We start from the raw sequence: 20,402 nt of genomic DNA on the forward strand, positions 1-20,402 counted from the left end.
TTGGGTCTTGGTGTGGGTAGTGGTGGTGTTGGGTCTTGGTGTGGGTAGTGGTGGTGTTGGGTTGGGTCTTGGTGTCTGTAGTGGTGGTGTTGGGTGGTGTCTTGGTGTGGGTAGTGGTGGTGTTGGGTCGGGTCTTGGTGTCTGTAGTGGTGGTGTTGGGTGGTGTCTTGGTGTGGGTAGTGGTGGTGTTGGGTCTTGGTGTCTGTAGTGGTGGTGTTGGGTTGGGTCTTGGTGTCTGTAGTGGTGGTGTTGGGTCTTGGTGTCTGTAGTGGTGGTGTTGGGTTGGGTCTTGGTGTCTGTAGTGGTGGTGTTGGGTGGTGTCTTGGTGTGGGTAGTGGTGGTGTTGGGTCTTGGTGTCTGTAGTGGTGGTGTTGGGTTGGGTCTTGGTGTCTGTAGTGGTGGTGTTGGGTGGTGTCTTGGTGTGGGTAGTGGTGGTGTTGGGTTGGGTCTTGGTGTGGGTAGTGGTGGTGTTGGGTTGGGTCTTGGTGTGGGTAGTGGTGGTGTTGGGTCGGGTCTTGGTGTGGGTAGTGGTGGTGTTGGGTCGGGTCTTGGTGTACTGGTCTACTGCAGACAGCAGCTCTGTCCATTGGTGCCTCTGGAGCGCAGACACAGCCGGGGTTTGTAACGCTCCAGGTAGGTTAGCTGTTTGGTGTTGAACGCACCCCGACGTTTCCTGTCGAGCACAGAACACGACAGACTATAGATCACGACATCGCTCATAGTTTTATTATCGACGTGCACAATTAATGCTATTATAGTGTGACTTTTATTTGCAGTTCCATGTAGATGGCAAGACTACATTAATATACTATAGTACAGAAATACATACAACTAGAACCTACAGTACGGTATATAAATACATGCTATAACTAGAACGTACAGTACTACAGTGCCGTATAGAAATATGATATAACTAGAACATACAGCCCTACAGTGCCGTACAGAAATACATATACAGTAACTAGAACATACAGCCGTAGAAATACATATAACTAGAACCTACAGTCGTATGAAGTGGACAGCGTCCTCATACTCCATGCCACACTCTATCAGAGCCAGGGCCACCAACACAGGAGCTCTGAGAGGAGACAATCAATCAATCAATCAATCAATCAATCAACCAACCAATCAGTGTATGAGCCCTGCTAACAGCCCATATACTACCATACTAAAACTATGGTAGTGGTCTATATGCTTCCATATACATGCTTTTCCTGAATTTCCCCAAGGGGATCAATAAAGGAATATCTTATATTATCTTATCCACTAAGAACTATACCACCAATAGTCCATACTATATAGTGAACACTAGGTGGTCCATACTATATAGTGAACACTAGGTCCATACTATATAGTGAACACTGAGTGGTCCATACTATATAGTGAACACTAGGTCCATACTATATAATGAACACTGAGTGGTCCATACTATATAGTGAACACTAGGTGGTCCATACTATATAGTGAACACTGGGTGGTCCATACTATATAGTGAACACTAGGTGGTCCATACTATATAGTGAACACTAGGTGGTCCATACTATATAGTGAACACTAGGTGGTCTATACTATATACTAAATACTAAGTAGGGATGGGCATTTTTAAGAAAAATCCAGATCGATTGATCGCATGCTATACTCGAGTGATCGTGTATTACTCGGATTTTTTTTTTTTTTTTTTTTTTTTTTTTTTTTTTTTAATTAGACTTTTTTTTTTACTTCATTTTGTTCATTCACGTATATGTTTAAGGAAACCAACAAACTGTTATTATCTTACACATACATGTGAAACAAATATGTAAAAAATTAATTAATAAAAAAAAAGATTTTCATAAAAATGATTAATAATTTAAGATTGATTTTTCTCATAGCTACGAGTAATCGATTACTCACGGCCATCCCTAACACTAAGTGGTCCATACTGACCGTCCCAGTCCCGCCACACAGTGAACCGCAACGCAGCAGCCAGGCTCCTCCCTAAACTTGGTTTGCAGCAGGCTCAGCCAATCATCAACCACCTGGTCTGGGGGGGCGGAGCCATCGTCAAATGGCCAATCCTGGTGGGAGAGTAAGGACACAGAGTTATGAACCAATTAGAGCACAACAATAGAGCTCCACAGGCCCCGCCCCACTCCGATTCCCTTCACACACACACACACACACACACAGTAGTGTGATTGACAAGTCTCATGATGGAAACAGAGAATACGTTCATAACATTTTAATTAAACAGGAAAATTATCAAACAAGTGTTTCCTCTTCCAGAAAATGGTACTCCGTCTATTATTGAAATTTTTTTTGGATGGAAGAGCCACACATTGACGGGCAAAGAGCCACATGCGGCTCGCGAGCCACGGGTTGGCCACCCCTGCGCTAGACGCTCGCAAAGTGCTGTGACTTTCCACATATATATATATTCCATATATATGTGGAATAATGTTCTAAATTACATTTTCCTGACGTCATTTTGAAATTTCAGAGACCCGTTGTCGGCTGTGCTAGTGTTAAGAACAAAATAAGAGGAAATCTGTTCTTACATCGCTTCGTGAATGAGGCCCAATGTCATCTCTGTCCGTTCAGTAGAAAGCTATCTGGCTGCAAGCTAGCCTAGCTTAGCACAAATGAATGTAGGTGGAAACGGACCAGCTAGCTTAGCCGTTAGCACAAAAACACCCCTCCCAGAGTTTTAAGCTAGGCTAGTGGTCCATTACCGCCTCCATCTGGAGAAGACAGTAAGTGCATGTCCCATAATGTTGGCGTGTTCCTTTAAGGTTAGGGTTAGCTACAGAATGCATGTATCCATGTAACGTCCCCATATTTCACACAAAGTGTGTGTGTGTGTGTCTATGCCTGTGTGTGTGTGTATCTGTGCCTGTGTGTGTGTTAGGGGTGTAACAATACACAAAAACCACGGTACGGTACGTACCTCGGTTTTGAAGTCACGGTTCGGTACGGGTTTTCGGTACAGTGGGGGGGGAGTTTGACTTTCCATGTTCCACTCAGGGGCGATGTAGTGGACGGTAACTAATTGTACTTGTAGGGCTGTCAACGAATATTCTATATTGAAATGAACAACCGACTTGTAAAAAATTATAATAATAATTATATTAGATAAAAATGTTAACATACCGTTGTATTCGTTCGGTACACTACACAGCCGTTCGGTACGGTACACACTGAAACGGTTCGATTCGGTACGGATACGTGTACCTTTACACCTGTGTGTGTGTGTGTGTGTGTGTGTGTGTGTGTGTGTGTGTGTGTGTGTGTGTGTGTGTGTGTGTCCTACCAGGACTTGTATCCCCTCTTGTTCTATAGGTGTTTTGTCGTAGGTAGCAGCACACACTCTGACCAGGGTCTGTACCCTGAAGGCCTTCAGATCCTAGACACACACACACACACACACACACACACACACACACACACACACACACACACACACACACACACACACACACACACACACACACACACACACACACACACACACACACACACACACACACACACACACACACACACACACACACACACACACACACACACACACACACACACACACACGAATTAATACAGTGTGATAAACCATCATGGAGCTTAAATGCATCTCAACATTATCCCAATATGGTGTAGTATAAATAGTATGATTTAGTTATATTATAATAAAATAAAAATTATAAAATTATATAGTATATGTAAGGGATAATGTATAGCTACGAGGTCATTGTCGCAAAAGAATTGACCGACACGGAGTTTAGAATACCGAGGCGCCGCGCCGTAGCTATACATTATCCCGCTTATTACATGGCTAACTTACTAACAATATACCTAATTCATTTTACACCATCGACAAGACGAGATCAAATGCAGACGCAGTTGTTCTGTGGCTCCTCTGTCATCGCCGGCAGGTGTGTGGTCTGATTACCTGATGAATGCAGCTGTGCATCTGCTGAGCAGCTTTCATGACTGCGATCAAAATGTTTGATTGCGATTGGTCAATAGCGCTCCGTTACCCGTATAAGCGGTCATTATTGCGCGTTGCCCATGACAGCGGTCAGTTATCGAGAAATAACTGACCGCTGTCAGGGGCAACCGAGCGCTATTGACCAATCACAATCAAGCATTTTGGCGAATGTTAAAACGCCATGTAATAAAGAAGTATAATATAGAATAATACATTATATAAATGTATAGATACATGTGTGTGTGTGTGTGTGTGTGTGTGTGTGTGTGTGTATAAATGAATGAACCTAAATATGTAGTTTGACTGATAGATACACAAAATGGGTTTATTTTAGGGATGTCCGATATTATCTATGTTATCAGTCTTAGGATAATCAGACTCGTTTTCACAGATATATAAGCGTTTATGTGATATGTGATATAGCTGTTTTGACTGTAAAAGCCATCAGGAAATAAGAGCAGCGATTATCAGCGGCAGGAGCGTGTGTGCGCACACATATACTATCGATCATCTAGCGTTTATTTGAAAACGATTCATAAATAGGCCGAAAAATGACAACGTTCTGGAATATTCCAGTAAAAGGCGATTATCATAGAATGGGTTTTTTTTTCTTCGCAAAAACGAGTGATTTTCAAAATGCTATCAAACGGAAATTAAGCGATAAAAAAACAATCCGCTTCGACAATGTTGACTGGAAAATGAGTCTTTGATAAGCGACGGGGCAGATTAGCCACATAGCCATAATTTAAAACATAGATTAGGCGATATTAAGTTAACATTGGAGTGGGTTTGGGCATCAAGGGGGTAAAAACGAAAACACGGCGTGGCATACAAAGTGTTTACGGGTGTGTGCGAGGGTGTACCTCTAAGAAGCGGCCCATCTGGGCGTTGGTGGGGTTGTGCGTGAGGAGGAATCGCAGGCAGTCGTAGCTGATCTCCACCGGAGCGGGTCGGTTCATGATGACGTCCAGACAGACAGGCCAGACACACGGGCAGATTAAAGACCCCTCACTTTAAACACGTCTAAAACAAATGATACAAAAAACTCCCCTGAATGGCAAAAATGTATAAGTGCAACAAAATGGAGATGGAATCTCTAAACTTCTAAATAAAAAATCTTCTGCTTGGATGAAGATGAAAAATAGTCTTCAGTCTTGAGGGGCGGGGGGGGGTAAAAACGTGACACTTAAACTATAAGCAGACTGGCGTCAATAAGTCTTCTGTTTGGATGAAGATTGAAAATAAGTCTTAGAATTCAGAGTCCAAAGATTATCAATAAATACTCTTCTGACAGGAGAAAACTTCTTCCCAGGACAATAATACATCGGTCTTCTAATAAAAGGATTCTTGGGACAGTTTGAGTTTGGTTTGTTCTTTAGTCTGTTGGCTCATTAAGGAAGACTTGTGCTACTCAGGGGAGGGGAGGGAGAGAGAGGAGAAAGAGGGATGAGAGGAGAGCTGGTCTCTCCCAGGCTCTCCAGGTTAGCTGGCAGACTGTCCTCTCTCTGGTCCTCATGTGGGTTGGCCACTGGGCGGGGGGGCAGTGATGCTGGCCTGTGTACAGAACCGACATGTTATGCTTTAACACCCAAGACCTTTAACACACTTTGAACCATTAAGGCTCTCTTAGTCGACTAAAACCTTTAAACACACTTTGAACCATTAAGGCTCTCTTAGTCGACTAAAACCTTTAACACACTTTGAACCATTAAGGCTCTCTTAGTCGACTAAAACCTTTAACACACTTTGAACCATTAAGGCTCTCTTAGTCGACTAAAACCTTTAACACACTTTGAACCATTAAGGCTCTCTTAGTCGACTAAAACCTTTAAACACACTTTGAACCATTAAGGCTCTCTTAGTCGACTAAAACCTTTAAACACACTTTGAACCATTAAGGCTCTCTTAGTCGACTAAAACCTTTAAACACACTTTGAACCATTAAGGCTCTCTTAGTCGACTAAAACCTTTAAACACACTTTGAACCATTAAGGCTCTCTTAGTCGACTAAAACCTTTAAACACACTTTGAACCATTAAGGCTCTCTTAGTCGACTAAAACCTTTAAACACACTTTGAACCATTAAGGCTCTCTTAGTCGACTAAAACCTTTAACACACTTTGAACCATTAACACATTCCTTGCCAGCCATTGTACCCATCAAAGTACCCTCTCTGCCAGCGCTATAAGTCTATGGAGATGTTCACCTTCTTTGCAGGGCTATAACTTGTTAAATTGTATTTCTAAATTGACATTACTATGGCCCATTCAACATCGATTATCTATCGTTCAGGATGTGGGAACGTTATATTTTTTCATTCATACATTCATACAAAAATACCTTCTAGAATATAAGTATGTTTTTATCGTTTTCTGCAGTAATTCCTAGAACGTGAGTTATAGGCCTAAACGCATATATAGATTATCGATTGGCGTTTCTTCCCTATACACGCTATATTAAAAAATGCAAATGTATATGATCGGTATACGTTATGCTTCATCATGCGTGAAGGAAAGGGGGGGGGGGGGGGGGGGGTCGTTTATAATTCTCCGATCATCAGTAAATGCTTTATGTAGGTTGGGTGATATATTGATCAGATCGGTTTGCTCACAAGGAAACTCACAATCGGGTTGAAAATAACGTTATATTCCTCTTACCGTGGGTCAATGAGACTGGCGGTGAAATATCCCAAGTACACGACGCTGATCGCCTAGGTCCATTTCCGGTTTGTATGTCGCAATAAACGCCAAAATAATATTGATTATTAAGTTTAGAAAGCGATCCATTATGTACATAATGTCTGTCGGGAGTCCCGCAACGATATGTGACGGCCGGATGATTTTCATCGACGCACATCGGCCACATCCTTACACTCGCCCGACCATCCACCAGGCGGCGGTATTGAGCCGTCGTTGCCGTCACCTATAGGGTCCAGCTGCAGCGTCGCGGGTGTATATATGAATTATGAATGCCATGGGCACAAAAATGAAATATTGATCTCAATAACGCTGGACAGCGTGGTCTGGCGCTCAACGCATGGCGGCCAATACCGCTGGAAAGCGATTTTGGCGCACAATGTGTTAAGGCTCTCTTAGTCGACTAAAACCTTTAACACACTTTGAACCATTAAGGCTCTCTTAGTCGACTAAAACCTTTAACACACTTTGAACCATTAAGGCTCTCTTAGTCGACTAAAACCTTTAACACACTTTGAACCATTAAGGCTCTCTTAGTCGACTAAAACCTTTAACACACTTTGAACCATTAACCCTTTCAGTGCCACGGACGACATATCTCGTTTTATCAGCCCCCCCGTTGAGTGCCCACGACGACAAATATCGTTTTATTAGCGATCTGAATTCATATTTCATCAACCGAGTCTCCCGTTGGTACACCTGCCTCTACAGGAGCTCAGAATGGAAAAAAGCGCCCCCTATCGTCTATCCCTGTGTAACTGCAGGTCAGTCGCTTAGACTGACCTGGGATCTGTAGATATGTAGAGGCGGAGCCAGCTGGCTCCTTGTGCTGGCAAGAAGTCTGATCAACATGGAAGTCATCGCGGGACGGAAATCAGCCTGGAATATATATTCACAGCAGCCAATAATCAATCAATAAGCGTGATCGATATTTGGAATGCCGATCAGGAATTGGAATAATCTTTTTGGAGAACATCTGATCTCCGGTAAGGAATCTATTTTACCAGTCTTGAGATAATCAGAGTTGTATTCGCTGAGATCTCAGCGTTTGCCCTATGTGTGATGTGTGTGTGCGCGATCGCTGATGAGGAAATAAGAGAATCGATTTTTCAGATCGCCTCTATAGCGTGCATACGTACACATATACTATCGATAATCTAGCGTTTATTTGAAAACTATTCATAAATAGGCCGAAAAATAACAACGTTTTTGTGTATTCTAGAATATTCCAGTAAATTTCTTTTATCATGGAATCTTTATATTTTCCTTGAAAACAAGGGATTTTCAAAATGCTATAAAACGAAAATGAACCGATAAAAAAACAATCCGCTTCGACAATGTTGACTGGAAAACGAGTCATTGATAAGCGACGGGCAGACTAGACACATAGCCATAATTTAAAACATAGATTAGGCGTTTTTAACGCTAACATTGAAGTGGATGGTGGGCATTCAACGGGGTAAATCAAGGTTAAGCAAGGGCTCTGAAAGTGTTATGGCTCTCTTAGTTGACCAAGACTTTTTTTCTTTCTCTTTTTCCATCTTTCTCCCATCCCAATGTTAGTCGTTATGCCAATTCCCTACCTGGTCATTGCATGCTCTGCCCCCTACCGTCGGTCTGGGAGGGCGGAGACTATCACGTGCTTCCTCCGACACATGTGTAGCCAATCCCCACTTATTTTCACCTGGCAGCGCGGACTCTCACTGGGGGAGTGTAACGTGTGGAATGATCACACTACCTCCCCCAGGTCTTTCCCTCGCTGTGTAGGCGCCCCGACCGATCTGTAGGAGTCGCTGTTTTACAACGACCAGGACCCACCCTCGCCGGCTTCCCACCCGCTAACACTGCCAATTGTGTCAGTGTGGACGGTTGGCCAAGCCGGAGGCACCACAGCTGGATTCAATCCCACTGTCTCTGTGGTGGTAGACGTTGACCAAGACCTTTAACACACTTTGAACCATTAACTCTTTGAGTGCCAGCGACGAGATTTCTCGTTAGTTCATGCCAACCGTTGAGTGCCAGCCGACGAGAGATCTCGTTTTTAATCGTTATTTTTTTTATTATCGATTTCCATACATTTTTCATCAATCTAGCCTCACGTTACCAGTGGGGGTCTGTCTGAACTCGAACAGGGAAAATACCGCCCCCTATCGTCTCTCCGGATGGTACTGCACCCCTTTGGATTGGATTGAATGAAACGCATGGAGAAAAAAAAAGTCCTGCTTCCACATTTTACTTGTCAGACAAATAACCGGAGACGATCCAAGTAATCGCCCACCACCAGAACAGCGGAGAATGTGTGTTTCCAGTACCCAGCATTGGATCAATAAACGCGGTCGATATTTGGAATGGCGATCAGGAATTGGAATAATCTTTTTGGAGAACATCTGAGGTAAGGAATCTATTTGACCAGTCTTGGGATAATCAGAGCTATTTTCACCTATATATCAGCGTGTGCCATATGTGTGTATGTGTGTGTCTGTGTGTGTGCGATCAGGAAATAAGATAATCGATTTTTCAGCCCGCTTCTATAGCGTGCATAAGTACACATATACTATCGATAATCTAGCGTTTATTTGAAAACGATTTATAAATAGGCGGAAAAATGACAACGTGTTTGTGTATTCCAGTGTATTCCAGTAAAGGGCGATTATCACAGAATATTTTTTTTCCCCCGAAACTTTCAAAAAACAAGCGTTTTTCAAAATGTTATCAAACGGAAATGAACCAATTAAAAAACAATCCGTTTCGACAACGTTGACTGCAAACAAGTCATTGATAAGCGACGGCCATATTAGACACATAGCCATAATTTAAGATATAGTTTATGCGTTCGCAAATATGAGAGCTCTGTCATTGAAGTGGGTGGTGGCACGCAACGGGGTTCCGGGGCACCGGAGGCGTGGCACTCAAAGTGTTAAGGCTCTCTTAGTCGACTAAAATCTTTAACACACTTTGAAGTGAACCATTAAGGCACTCTTAGTCGACTAAAGCTAGATTCATAGTTGTGTGTCAAACTGTTTATGAGTAACATTCCACACACAGGACAAGGATTGGTTGAGAACGGCATGCCTGAGTGTGATTGGATGACTGACTGAAATTATGAATTTGAATGATGTATGTATGATGTATGATGGGATGGACTCTGATGCCTCTTGTGATCGACGGGTAGATCAATAACAAATGGTTACCCAGCTCTGGTGTTTAGTTACCCGTGTGTTTATGGCAGTGTGTAGTGTGCCGTTACCTGTGTGTTTATGGCAGTGTGTAGATAGTGTGTTTAGTGTGCCGTTACCTGTGTGTTTATGGCAGTGTGTAGTGTGCAGTTACCCGTGTGTTTATGGCAGTGTGTAGTGTGCAGTTACCCGTGTGTTTATGGCAGTGTGTAGATAGTGTGTTTAGTGTGCAGTTACCTGTGTGTTTATGGCAGTGTGTAGATAGTGTGTTTAGTGTGCAGTTACCCGTGTGTTTATGGCAGTGTGTAGATAGTGTGCAGTTACCTGTGTGTTTATGGCAGTGTGTAGATAGTGTGTTTAGTGTGCAGTTACCCGTGTGTTTATGGCAGTGTGTAGATAGTGTGTTTAGTGTGCAGTTACCTGTGTGTTTATGGCAGTGTGTAGATAGTGTGTTTAGTGTGCAGTTACCCGTGTGTTTATGGCAGTGTGTAGATAGTGTGTTTAGTGTGCAGTTACCTGTGTGTTTATGGCAGTGTGTAGATAGTGTGTTTAGTGTGCAGTTACCTGTGTGTTTATGGCAGTGTGTAGTGTGCAGTTACCTGTGTGTTTATGGCAGTGTGTTTAAGCCTCTCTGCTGTATCTCGCTCACTTGTCCACAATAAGCAACAGGTGCTGAGCGTGACAGAACTCGCCTCCTAACCACGATACCTCCATGCAGGTACTACCTGAGAGAGAGAGAGAGAGAGAGAGAGAGAGAGAGAGAGAGAGAGAGAGAGAGAGAGAGAGAGAGAGAGAGAGAAAGAGACGCAGAGAGAGAAAGAGAGACACAGCGAGAAAGACACACGCAGAGAGAGAGACAGACAGAGACAAAGAGAGAGAGACATACATACATCTCAATTTCAATAGCAGATGGATAATGCTACTTGGCTCCAGAAAATGAAACCTGGTAAGTTAAGTTAAGGTAACATTAAACCTCTGAAATCTTTCAAATGGACCCTACTGGTTAGACAGCTTGACTACTCTACTAACTAGCAAACTAGGTTAGACCACCCAAATCTGTTTTTATTTAACTACAGTATGTGTTTTAGCATTTTCCATTCACTTACATGAGTATTATTGTACTGTATTATTATTGTACTGTATTGTATAGTATGGTACTGCTAACATACTCACCTTGCTGTAAGTGGTAGTGTTTGTTCATTGAGCAGACAGCTCTGCAATCCTGACACACCATTGATGAGGTCACTTCTGATTAACACGGTCCAGATCACGACCCACTAGCAGGCAGCTAACCTGTAGAAACATGTCGTTTTACATACTAACCTGTAGAAACATGTCGTTTAACATACTAACCTGTAGAAACATGTCGTTTTTTAACATACTAACCTGATATAAACACATGTAGTTTTACATACTAACCTGGTATTTGTATTGTTTTGAATTTTTTTAAATAGTTTTTTTTTAAGAGTTAAACAAAAGTAAAAAAAAAATATATATATATATATATACAAAATAACCATATTGTGTAGGAGAAGTTTAGAAGCCTAGAGGCTTATCGAGAACTTCCCCTGTTCCCCTTCCCCATACAAAAAATATACATATTATTTAAAAAATACCAGTAATACTGCGTGCGTACATAATAATACATAACCACCCACCCACCTGCCTACAAACCTACCCACCCACATAACCAAATGCATATACCTGCATGTATGACCTATTTATCTATCTACTACTTTTGGATATGAGCATACTAACCTGGTATATAAACACATGTAAGCCTAGTTTAACATACTAACCTGATATAAACAGCACATGTAGTTTAACATACTAACAGTAACAGATCTTAAGAGTCATTAATGAAAGATTAACTTCAGCCAGTCGAAGAAAATGTAAATCACAGCGACGGATGCTATTAATTCACTATATTGACATGTGTTGAATGTGTTAGGCTACACCATAAGCATAACCGAAGCTTAACTTATGAATGAATGAACACTTTATTTAACAGATTGCAGAATGGGTACAATACAGTAAGGCTCAATACACACAATGTTTAAGGGGATGCAGACCAGAGAAAGACTTTCGTCTTGTTTACATCAGGGTCCTCCATTTTCAATTCATAGGGACATACATGACATACATTTGTGACATATACGATATGCAAATATACAGTACTGTTACCCAGAGATCCTGACAGAGAATATACATATGATGGGGAGGAGACTGTACATTAGGAGGGGTGGGTGGGGGTTTGATTGATTGATTGAATTGATTGATTGATTGAAAACTTTATTAACAGATTGCAGAATGGGTACAATACAGTACAGCTCAATACACACAATTGTTAAGGGGATGCAGACCAGAGAAAGACTTTCGTCTTGTTTCCACCAGGGTCCCCCATTTTCAATTCATCAGGACATATATGACATACATGACATACAGATAGTCAGGTAACTGATAACAGTTAATAATAACGGTCATATCTAGTTCGTTTATATAACATACATCTAAAATGAACTGATACAGCTAGCAGGTTAGACTATATCTAATCTAAACAGACTGTCTGGTTATTAAACTGCAGTCATCTCTAGATCCCTGCAGCCCAGCCTCCATTTTGGGAGTCAAGCTAGCGACGCTAACAGATGAAGCTACACTCGACGTCGCTGTTTGTTTCCTAACAACAGCAACTATCTAACTAGCAGCTCAGGTTAGTTAGTTAATAACGACACCAGACACAGTTTCTGCTTACAAGACGATGCTGTGGAACCCAGTAGATCCTCTCAGTCACTGCAGAGCAGACGGTGGTGTTACTGTAGTTGATCTGACTGAGCTGTGTTAGCTGTTGGCTAGGTGAAGATAACAACATGTCACGTGACCTGCCCCCCATCACCACCGCCATTCTCGAAGACACTCTGACGTCACGAGAACGCCGCCATCTTGGTATTGGGGGGAAACAAACGGATTTCTACCATCAAATGTATGCGTTGAGCTCCGTTTTTATTACATATTTTATCACATTCTTGTTCATTTCATAACCTTTTCATATAATTTGTTTTGAAAATATTGAGGCCAACGTGGCATTTCTGGTGATTCTAAAAGTGCATGTTTCCCCCCCGAGCCATAGACATGATGCACTTACAGACAGAAAGTTAAACAGACAGGACGTTGACTTCGAGAATCACACGGCAGCAACAGCGACACCTAGTGGCTATAGCTGGAATCGACCCCCTCCTCCAGTGAGGAATGCATTAACCTGGCATCTCTGAGAGAGACACACGTGTAGATTATTATTATTTTTATTTTTTTGTCAATGTGTTTTTATTACTGTTTTTTAGACATTACAGTAGACACTACATACGTAACATACATACACATACAAACAAAAACAAAAGAAAACACCAAAATATAAAAAAATATATATAATAAGAATAAAATAAAAAGTTCACAGAGCACATCGTATTACACACATGTAGATATTTGACCAGAGGACTGCAGGTCTGACATTTACAGCCTCTCTAAAGCAGGAAGGATCCCCCCTCTCTCTCCATCTCTCTCCCTCTCCTCCCCAAAGCACCTCAAAGGCGCTAAAAACAAAATTACAAACATCTCAAAACAAACTGGTCAGACTACTGCTTGACCTGACTCCTAGAACCCACCTCACCCCTGCCCACTTTGACAACCTAGGATGGCTTAGAGTAGACGACAGAGTACAGCAACTTGCAATGGGCCTGGTCTACAAGATACACTACACGACCAAGGTACCCATGTACATGTCAAAATACTTCCCAAAGGTCAGTGAATACCACGATCACAACACCAGAGGGAGCTCCACAAATCATGTTAAACCCAGATTCGGCTCAAACAAGGGACTAAACACGTTTCGCAATTATGCCACATCAATGTGGAACGCCCTACCCAAAGCTGTAAAGGAATGTGAATCACTACCCACTTTCAAAAACACTCTCAAAAAACACCTAAGGGAGACTGCAACTCGAAACTGGCCCCTGTAAATGTCCGAACACAACCCCCTCCAATGTACAGTAAATTACCAAGTATGGTCTTGTCAATAATCCAATGTACAGTGTTGTTTGTACAGTTGTACAGTGTCCCCCACCCACCCCTCCTACCCAACCCCCCCCCCCCCACTCCTACCCAACCCCCCCCCCCCCCCCCCCCACCCAACCACCTCCAATGTACAGTCCCCACCCACCCCTCCTACCCAACCCCCCCCCCACTCCTACCCAACCCCCCCCCCCCCCCCCCCCCAACCACCTCCAATGTACAGTCCCCACCCACCCCTCCTACCCAACCCCCCCCCCACTCCTACCCAACCCCCCCCCCCCCCCCCCCAACCACCTCCAATGTACAGTCCCCACCCACCCCTCCTACCCAACCCCCCCCCCACTCCTACCCAACCCCCCCCCCCCCCCCAACCACCTCCAATGTACAGTCCCCCCCCACCCTCACCTACCCAATCCAATGTACAGTTTCTACGCCTAATGTATATACTCTTTTCTTTCTGGACTCTTTTTGTATCACAAACAGTACTGTAATTGCAAATCTTGTGAGGTTTCTGTCCTTGCCTTCTCACTCGTTCTGTTCCTTTAACCACCCTCGCTTTGTTTTCATTCATTTTTTCTGTCAAGTATTTCAATTCCCTCGTTCACACGTTTCTCCCCGCTGACGTCATCTGAGACGTCGCTGATTGGTTCCCTCACTTCCCCACGCTTTTCAATCACATTCCCCAGCTGTCACTGCCTTTCAATCAATCGATCCCTCATTATTTATACCCCGTTTTCCCCACCCTAAGTTGTTGGTTCGTCTTGATTTGTCGCTGGATGTTTTTCCCCGTTGCTTCTGTTTCACTGTGCTAATCTCCAGGAATTTCCTAGAAGCCTTCGCTTGGATACCTGCTCCGTGGCGCGCGCTCGCCTCCACTTTGTTCCTGTTCCTTTTACGCAGCTCGTCTGGGTGAGTTTTTCTAGATTGACTGTCTTGACCTATTTCCGATTTTCGTGTGTAACCTTTACACTGAAGTCTACCACCTTTTTGTCAGACAGTCACTCACCCAGCCTTTATCGTTTTTGCCCTATCCTTTATGGAATAATATTTTGGGATCTTCCACCTCCCACTGTGTATTTACACGAAGATATTATTTCACATTTGGACTGTGTTTGGATTTTTGCTCACTGTGTATTTACACGAAGATATTGTTTCACATTTGGACTGTGTTTGGATTTTTGCTCACTGTGTGTTTACACGAAGATAGTATTTCACATTTGGACGGTGTATGGATTTTGCTCACTGTGTGATTACATGAAGATATTTCACTTGGGCTGTTTTTGGAATATTGCACATCACTGTGTTGTTTAACACGAAGAATATAACACCCTGTCCTCCAGCTCGTTTCAAGTCTGCTCTGTCACTGACCCGTTCCCTCTCTCCCTCTCTCGGTCTTGCACAACATCTGAGAGGTCCGCCGTGAGAGTCTGCAGAGCGGTACAGAGGTCTGCTCCTGCTTCCCAAGACTACCCTTCCGGGAGAAGCTGCAGAGCAGCAGAACTTTGCCCCTTGTTCATTGTACCTGTTCTTGTTGACCTGCTTTCCCTGTTTCACTTATTCATATATCAAATAAACAAGCCCTCGTATTTGGCAACTCTGAATTCCACTCTCTTGTGTCGTTAGCGTTTGGGGTCGGTGTCAAACCATAACATTACGAACCAACCATGACGACCCCAGCCGACACAGAGGGGGTCAGAACCGCACTTGCATTTCAAGTCGAGTTGACCAGGGATCATGGTCTCCAACTAGAGCGGGCTGCGGCTGCGGTGCAGGACCTCAGGGACCAGGTCCTGCCTATGCAGGGTTCAATGGCCGCTATGGCGGGACAACAGTCCGAGATTCTCGCCCAGCTTAACTCGCTGGGCGACGCCGTTAATTCTTTTCATCTCTCACACCCTTCAGGAACATTCCCCGCAGCCCCAGCAGATCTCGCTCCTCGGGAACCCCTTCTCTCCGTCCCACGGCTGTTCGACGGTAATCCCGAGGAGTGTGCCACATTCATCATGCAATGTGAGTTGGTTTTCCGTCATCAACCAAGCCGTTTTTCTGCTCATGGGTCCCGAGTGGCTTATATAACCAACCTACTTTCAGGCCATGCTGCCCAGTGGGTCACTTCCTCCTGGGCAATGGAAGCAGATTTTTTGTTCTCCTACCCAGACTTCGTGGCGGAGCTCCGCAGAGTGTTCCATCATCCAGCCAGAGGTCTGGACCCTGGAGCCCGGTTGGGGACCTTCCGACAAGGGAGCAGCAGGGTGACGGACTATGTCATGGAGTTCCGACTGGCGGCGGTGGAGAGTGGATGGAACGAACCTGCTCTTCGCCTAACCTTCATTAGGGGGCTCAGTGACGCAGTCCGGGACCAGCTCGCTACCAGGGAGGTGCCCGACTCCCTCGAGGAGCTGTTTAGCCTTGTCATCCGTATTGACGGACGCCTCCTGGAGAGAAGGCGCGAGTGGACCCGACTGTCACCTCCTGAAGCACCCCGGACTCCTGGACGCCCCGTCCCCAACACTACTGATGGTAACAGGCTTCCCCGTCCGGTGCGCGAGGAGGAACCCATACCACTGGGACGCTCTCGTCTGAGCCAGGTGGTGCGTCAGGCAAGGCTCAGGTCCGATCTCTGCCTCTACTGCGGAGGTACGGGACACTTTCTCGCCGACTGCCCTATCCGGCCAAAAGATCGGGCTCACCAAGACCCCGGGAGATCCTGGTGAGCCGTTTTTCCCATTCCCAGCGCCGCGCACCACCTGACCATCTGTTGAGCGTCACCCTGGCCTGGGGGGACCAACGTGCCACGGTGGAGGCCCTCATCGACTCTGGGGCAGACGAGAACTTCCTCGACTTCGAGTTTGCCACCCAAGCCAACATACCTCTTGAGGCCCTTGTGAGGCCCTTGGAGATCTTTTCGTTGGACCAACACCGCCTGGCCGACATCTCTCAACGGACCGGCCCAGTCTTGCTGACCATTGCTGGGAACCACGTAGAGAGGATCCAGTTCCTCATTACCCAATCCCCCCTTGTCCCGGTGGTCCTGGGTAGGCCCTGGCTCGCGCTGCACGAGCCCCACATCGCCTGGGCCTCCGGAACCATCAGGGGCTGGAGCTCCTCCTGTCACGCCCGCTGTCTACAGGCGGCGTCTTGTCCCCCGCCCCGGAGACCGGCTGGTGAGTTGCCCCCGGATCCCTCGTCCGTTCCTCCCGAGTACCACGACCTCATGGAGGTATTCAGTAAGACCAGGGCTCAGTCCCTTCCACCTCACCGCCCCTATGACTGCGCCATCAACCTCCGCCAAGGGGCTCCCCTTCCCGGCAGCCGCCTCTACAGTCTGACTGCCCCGGAGAAGAAGGCGATGGATCTCTACATCTCTGAGTCATTGGAAGCAGGACTCATTCGGCCTTCCTCCTCCCCGGTGGCGGCCGGGTTCTTCTTTGTTGGAAAGAAGGATGGGGACCTGCGACCCTGCATCGACTATCGTCAGCTCAACGAGATCACCATCAAGAACAAATACCCCCTACCTCTCATGAGCTCCACCTTCGAGCCACTGACCCAGGCCTCGTTCTTCACCAAGCTGGATCTCCGAAGTGCCTATCATCTTGTCCGTATCCATGAGGGCGATGAATGGAAGACCGCCTTCAAGACCCCCAGGGGCCACTATGAGTACCTTGTGATGCCGTTCGGTCTCACCAACGCCCCGGCGGTATTCCAGGCACTCATGAACGATGTCCTCCGTGACATGCTGGAGGTGTTCGTGGTGGTGTACCTGGACGACATTCTTATCTTTTCCAGGACCCTCGAGGAACACATCCTGCATGTCCGCCGGGTGCTGGAGCGCCTCCTCCACAATCGGCTCTTCGTCAAGGCGGAGAAGTGCCGTTTCCACTCCAACTCCGTCGACTACCTGGGCTTCATCGTGGAGAAGGGCTTGACCCGAGCGGATCCTCGCAAGATCCAGGCTGTGGAGGATTGGCCGGAACCCACCACTCGGAAGGAGCTACAGAGTTTCCTCGGGTTCGCAAACTTCTACCGAAGGTTCATCCGGAACTACAGCCAAGTGGCGGAGCCTCTTACCAAGCTGACCTCCCCCGCTCTGCCGTTCGACTGGTCCCCAGCGGCAAGCGCTGCGTTCCGCTCCCTCAAGAGAAGGTTCACTTCCGCTCCTATCCTGCTCCACCCTGACCCCAAGAGACAGTTCATCGTGGAGGTGGACGCCTCGGATTCTGGCCTGGGCGCTGTCCTATCCCAGCGTTCTCCTTCCGACCAGAAGGTACATCCTTGCGCCTTCTACTCGCGTCGCTTCCTCCCCGCCGAGAGGAACTACGACACCGGCAATCGGGAGCTACTGGCGGTCGTGGCGGCTCTGGAGGAGTGGCGTCATTGGCTAGAGGGTGCCGAGGAGCCTTTTACCATCTGGACGGACCACAAGAACCTAACGTTCATCCGCGCTTCCAGGCGCCTCAACGGTCGGCAGGCGAGATGGGCCAGTTTCCTCAGTCGGTTCGACTTCTCGCTGACCTTCCGCCCCGGTTCCCGCAACACGAAGGCCGACTCCCTGTCCCGGATGCACTCCAAGGGGGCTCCACCCTCTGAGGACCCATCTCCCATCATCCCGGAGGCCCGAGTGGTTGGAGCCATCACCTTGGGCATCGAGGGTGTGGTGAGGCGTGCCCTACGCTTCCAACGTGCTCCAAGCAACGTCCCTAGGAGCCGTCTCTTCGTCCCTGACTCTGTCCGGTCCCAGGTACTGCTGTGGGGCCATACCAGCCGGTTCGCCTGCCACCCAGGCGTCCATCGCACGTTCTCCTTCCTGGCTCGTCGTTTCTGGTGGCCCACCATGCGAAACGACGTCAAGGAGTTCGTATTGGCCTGCGCGGTCTGTGCCCGCAGCAAGGCCTCTCACCAGGCACCCTCCGGGCTCTTGCAGCCACTTCCCGTTCCAAGCCGTCCGTGGTCACATGTGGCGCTCGACTTCGTCACTGGACTACCCTCCTCCCAGGGGAACACCTGCCTTCTGACCGTGGTGGATCGATTCAGCAAGGGGGTCCACCTTGTGGCCCTCTCCAAGCTTCCCTCAGCAGCCGAGACGGCGGACCTCCTGACGCACCACGTGTTCCGCCTTCACGGTTTCCCCCAGGACATCGTCTCTGACCGGGGGCCCCAGTTCACCTCCCAGGTTTGGCGGGCTTTCTGCAAGGGATTGGGGGCAACGGTCAGTCTCTCCTCCGGCTACCATCCCCAGACAAACGGGCAGACGGAGAGGATGAACCAGAGCGTGGAGTCTGCTCTTCGGTGTGTGGCAGCCGAGAGGCCGGCATCCTGGAGCCGTTTCCTTCCCTGGGTTGAATACTCGATCAACTCAATGGTCAGTTCCGCCACCGGCCTCTCCCCTTTTGAGGCCTCCCTGGGCTACCAGCCCCCTCTTTTTCCCGCACTGGAGACGGAAGTGGCAGTTCCCTCCGTGCAGGTCCACCTCGACCGCTGCCGTCGCGTTTGGGAGATCACCAGGACCGCGCTGCTCCGGACATCTGAGCGCGCCTGTCGTGGTGCCGACCGGCGCCGGGTTCCCGCGCCGACTTTCCGCCCTGGGCAGAGGGTGTGGCTCTCCGCGAAGGACCTCCCGCTACGGTCCTCGGCCAAGAAGCTCAACCCTCGCTTCGTCGGTCCTTTCGAGGTCCTGAAGGTACTCAGTCCGGCGGCCCTGCGCCTGAAGCTTCCTGCATCCATGCATATCCACCCCGTGTTCCATGTCTCCCGGGTTAAGCCCGTCTCCCTCAGTCCCCTTATGCCTCCAGCTCCTGATCCACCGCCTCCTGTGCTAGTGGATGGTCACCCCCAGTGGCAGGTCCGCCGGTTGATGGGCGTTCGTCGGCGGGGCCGGGGGTTCCAATACCTGGTGGACTGGGAGGGTTACGGCCCTGAGGAGCGTAGCTGGGTCTCCCGGCAGCTCATCGTGGATCCCGGCTTGATCACCGACTTCCATCGGGCCCATCCTGACGAGCCGGGTCGGCCTGGTCGCCGGGTGGCTCCCGTGGAGGGGGGGGTACTGTGAGGTTTCTGTCCTTGCTTTCTCACTCGTTCTGTTCCTTTAACCACCCTCGCTTTGTTTTTCATTCATTTTTTCTGTCAAGTATTTCAATTCCCTCGTTCACACGTTTCTCCCCGTTGACGTCATCTGAGACGTCGCTGATTGGTTCTCTCACTTCCCCACGCTTGTCAATCACATTCCCCAGCTGTCACTGCTTTTCAATCAATCGATCCCTCATTATTTATACCCCGTTTTCCCCACCCTAAGTTGTTGGATCGCCTTGATTTGTCGCTGGATGTTTTTCCCCGTTGCTGCTGTTTCACTGTGCTGTTCTCCAGGAATTCCTAGAAGCCTTCGCTTGGATACCTGCTCCGTGGCGCGCGCTCGCCTCCTCTGTTGTTCCTGTTCCTTTTACGCAGCTCGTCTGGGTGAGTTTTCTAGATTGACTGTCTTGACCTATTTCCGATTTTCGTGTGTAA

General features: G+C 47.1%; 2 protein-coding genes across 2 annotated transcripts in view; both read right to left on the reverse strand.

The window, feature by feature from the left end:
- Positions 1-369: 369 nt before the first annotated feature.
- On the reverse strand, positions 370-12,679 carry LOC311222673 (protein tyrosine phosphatase type IVA 2-like). Its single transcript, XM_084307269.1, has 8 exons — positions 12,589-12,679; positions 11,010-11,129; positions 10,436-10,561; positions 4,828-5,518; positions 3,290-3,382; positions 1,927-2,057; positions 1,004-1,078; positions 370-673 (listed from the first exon to the last, which is right to left on the reverse strand). The coding sequence occupies exons 4-8, from the start codon at positions 4,921-4,923 to the stop codon at positions 562-564; spliced, it is 507 nt and encodes a 168-aa protein (XP_084163395.1). The 5' UTR covers positions 4,924-5,518; positions 10,436-10,561; positions 11,010-11,129; positions 12,589-12,679; the 3' UTR covers positions 370-561.
- pals1a (protein associated with LIN7 1, MAGUK p55 family member a) overlaps positions 5,477-20,402 on the reverse strand; it is a gene marked incomplete at its 3' end in the record, with an annotated part of 82,061 nt that continues 67,135 nt past the window's right edge. Inside the window, 1 exon segment of the mRNA XM_084308537.1 lies at positions 5,477-5,518. Coding sequence (XP_084164663.1) covers positions 5,477-5,518 — 42 coding nt within the window.

The sequence above is a fragment of the Notolepis coatsorum genome, assembly GCF_963971535.1.
Source record: "Notolepis coatsorum genome assembly, chromosome: 2".
NCBI classification, from domain to species: Eukaryota; Metazoa; Chordata; class Actinopteri; order Aulopiformes; family Paralepididae; genus Notolepis; species Notolepis coatsorum.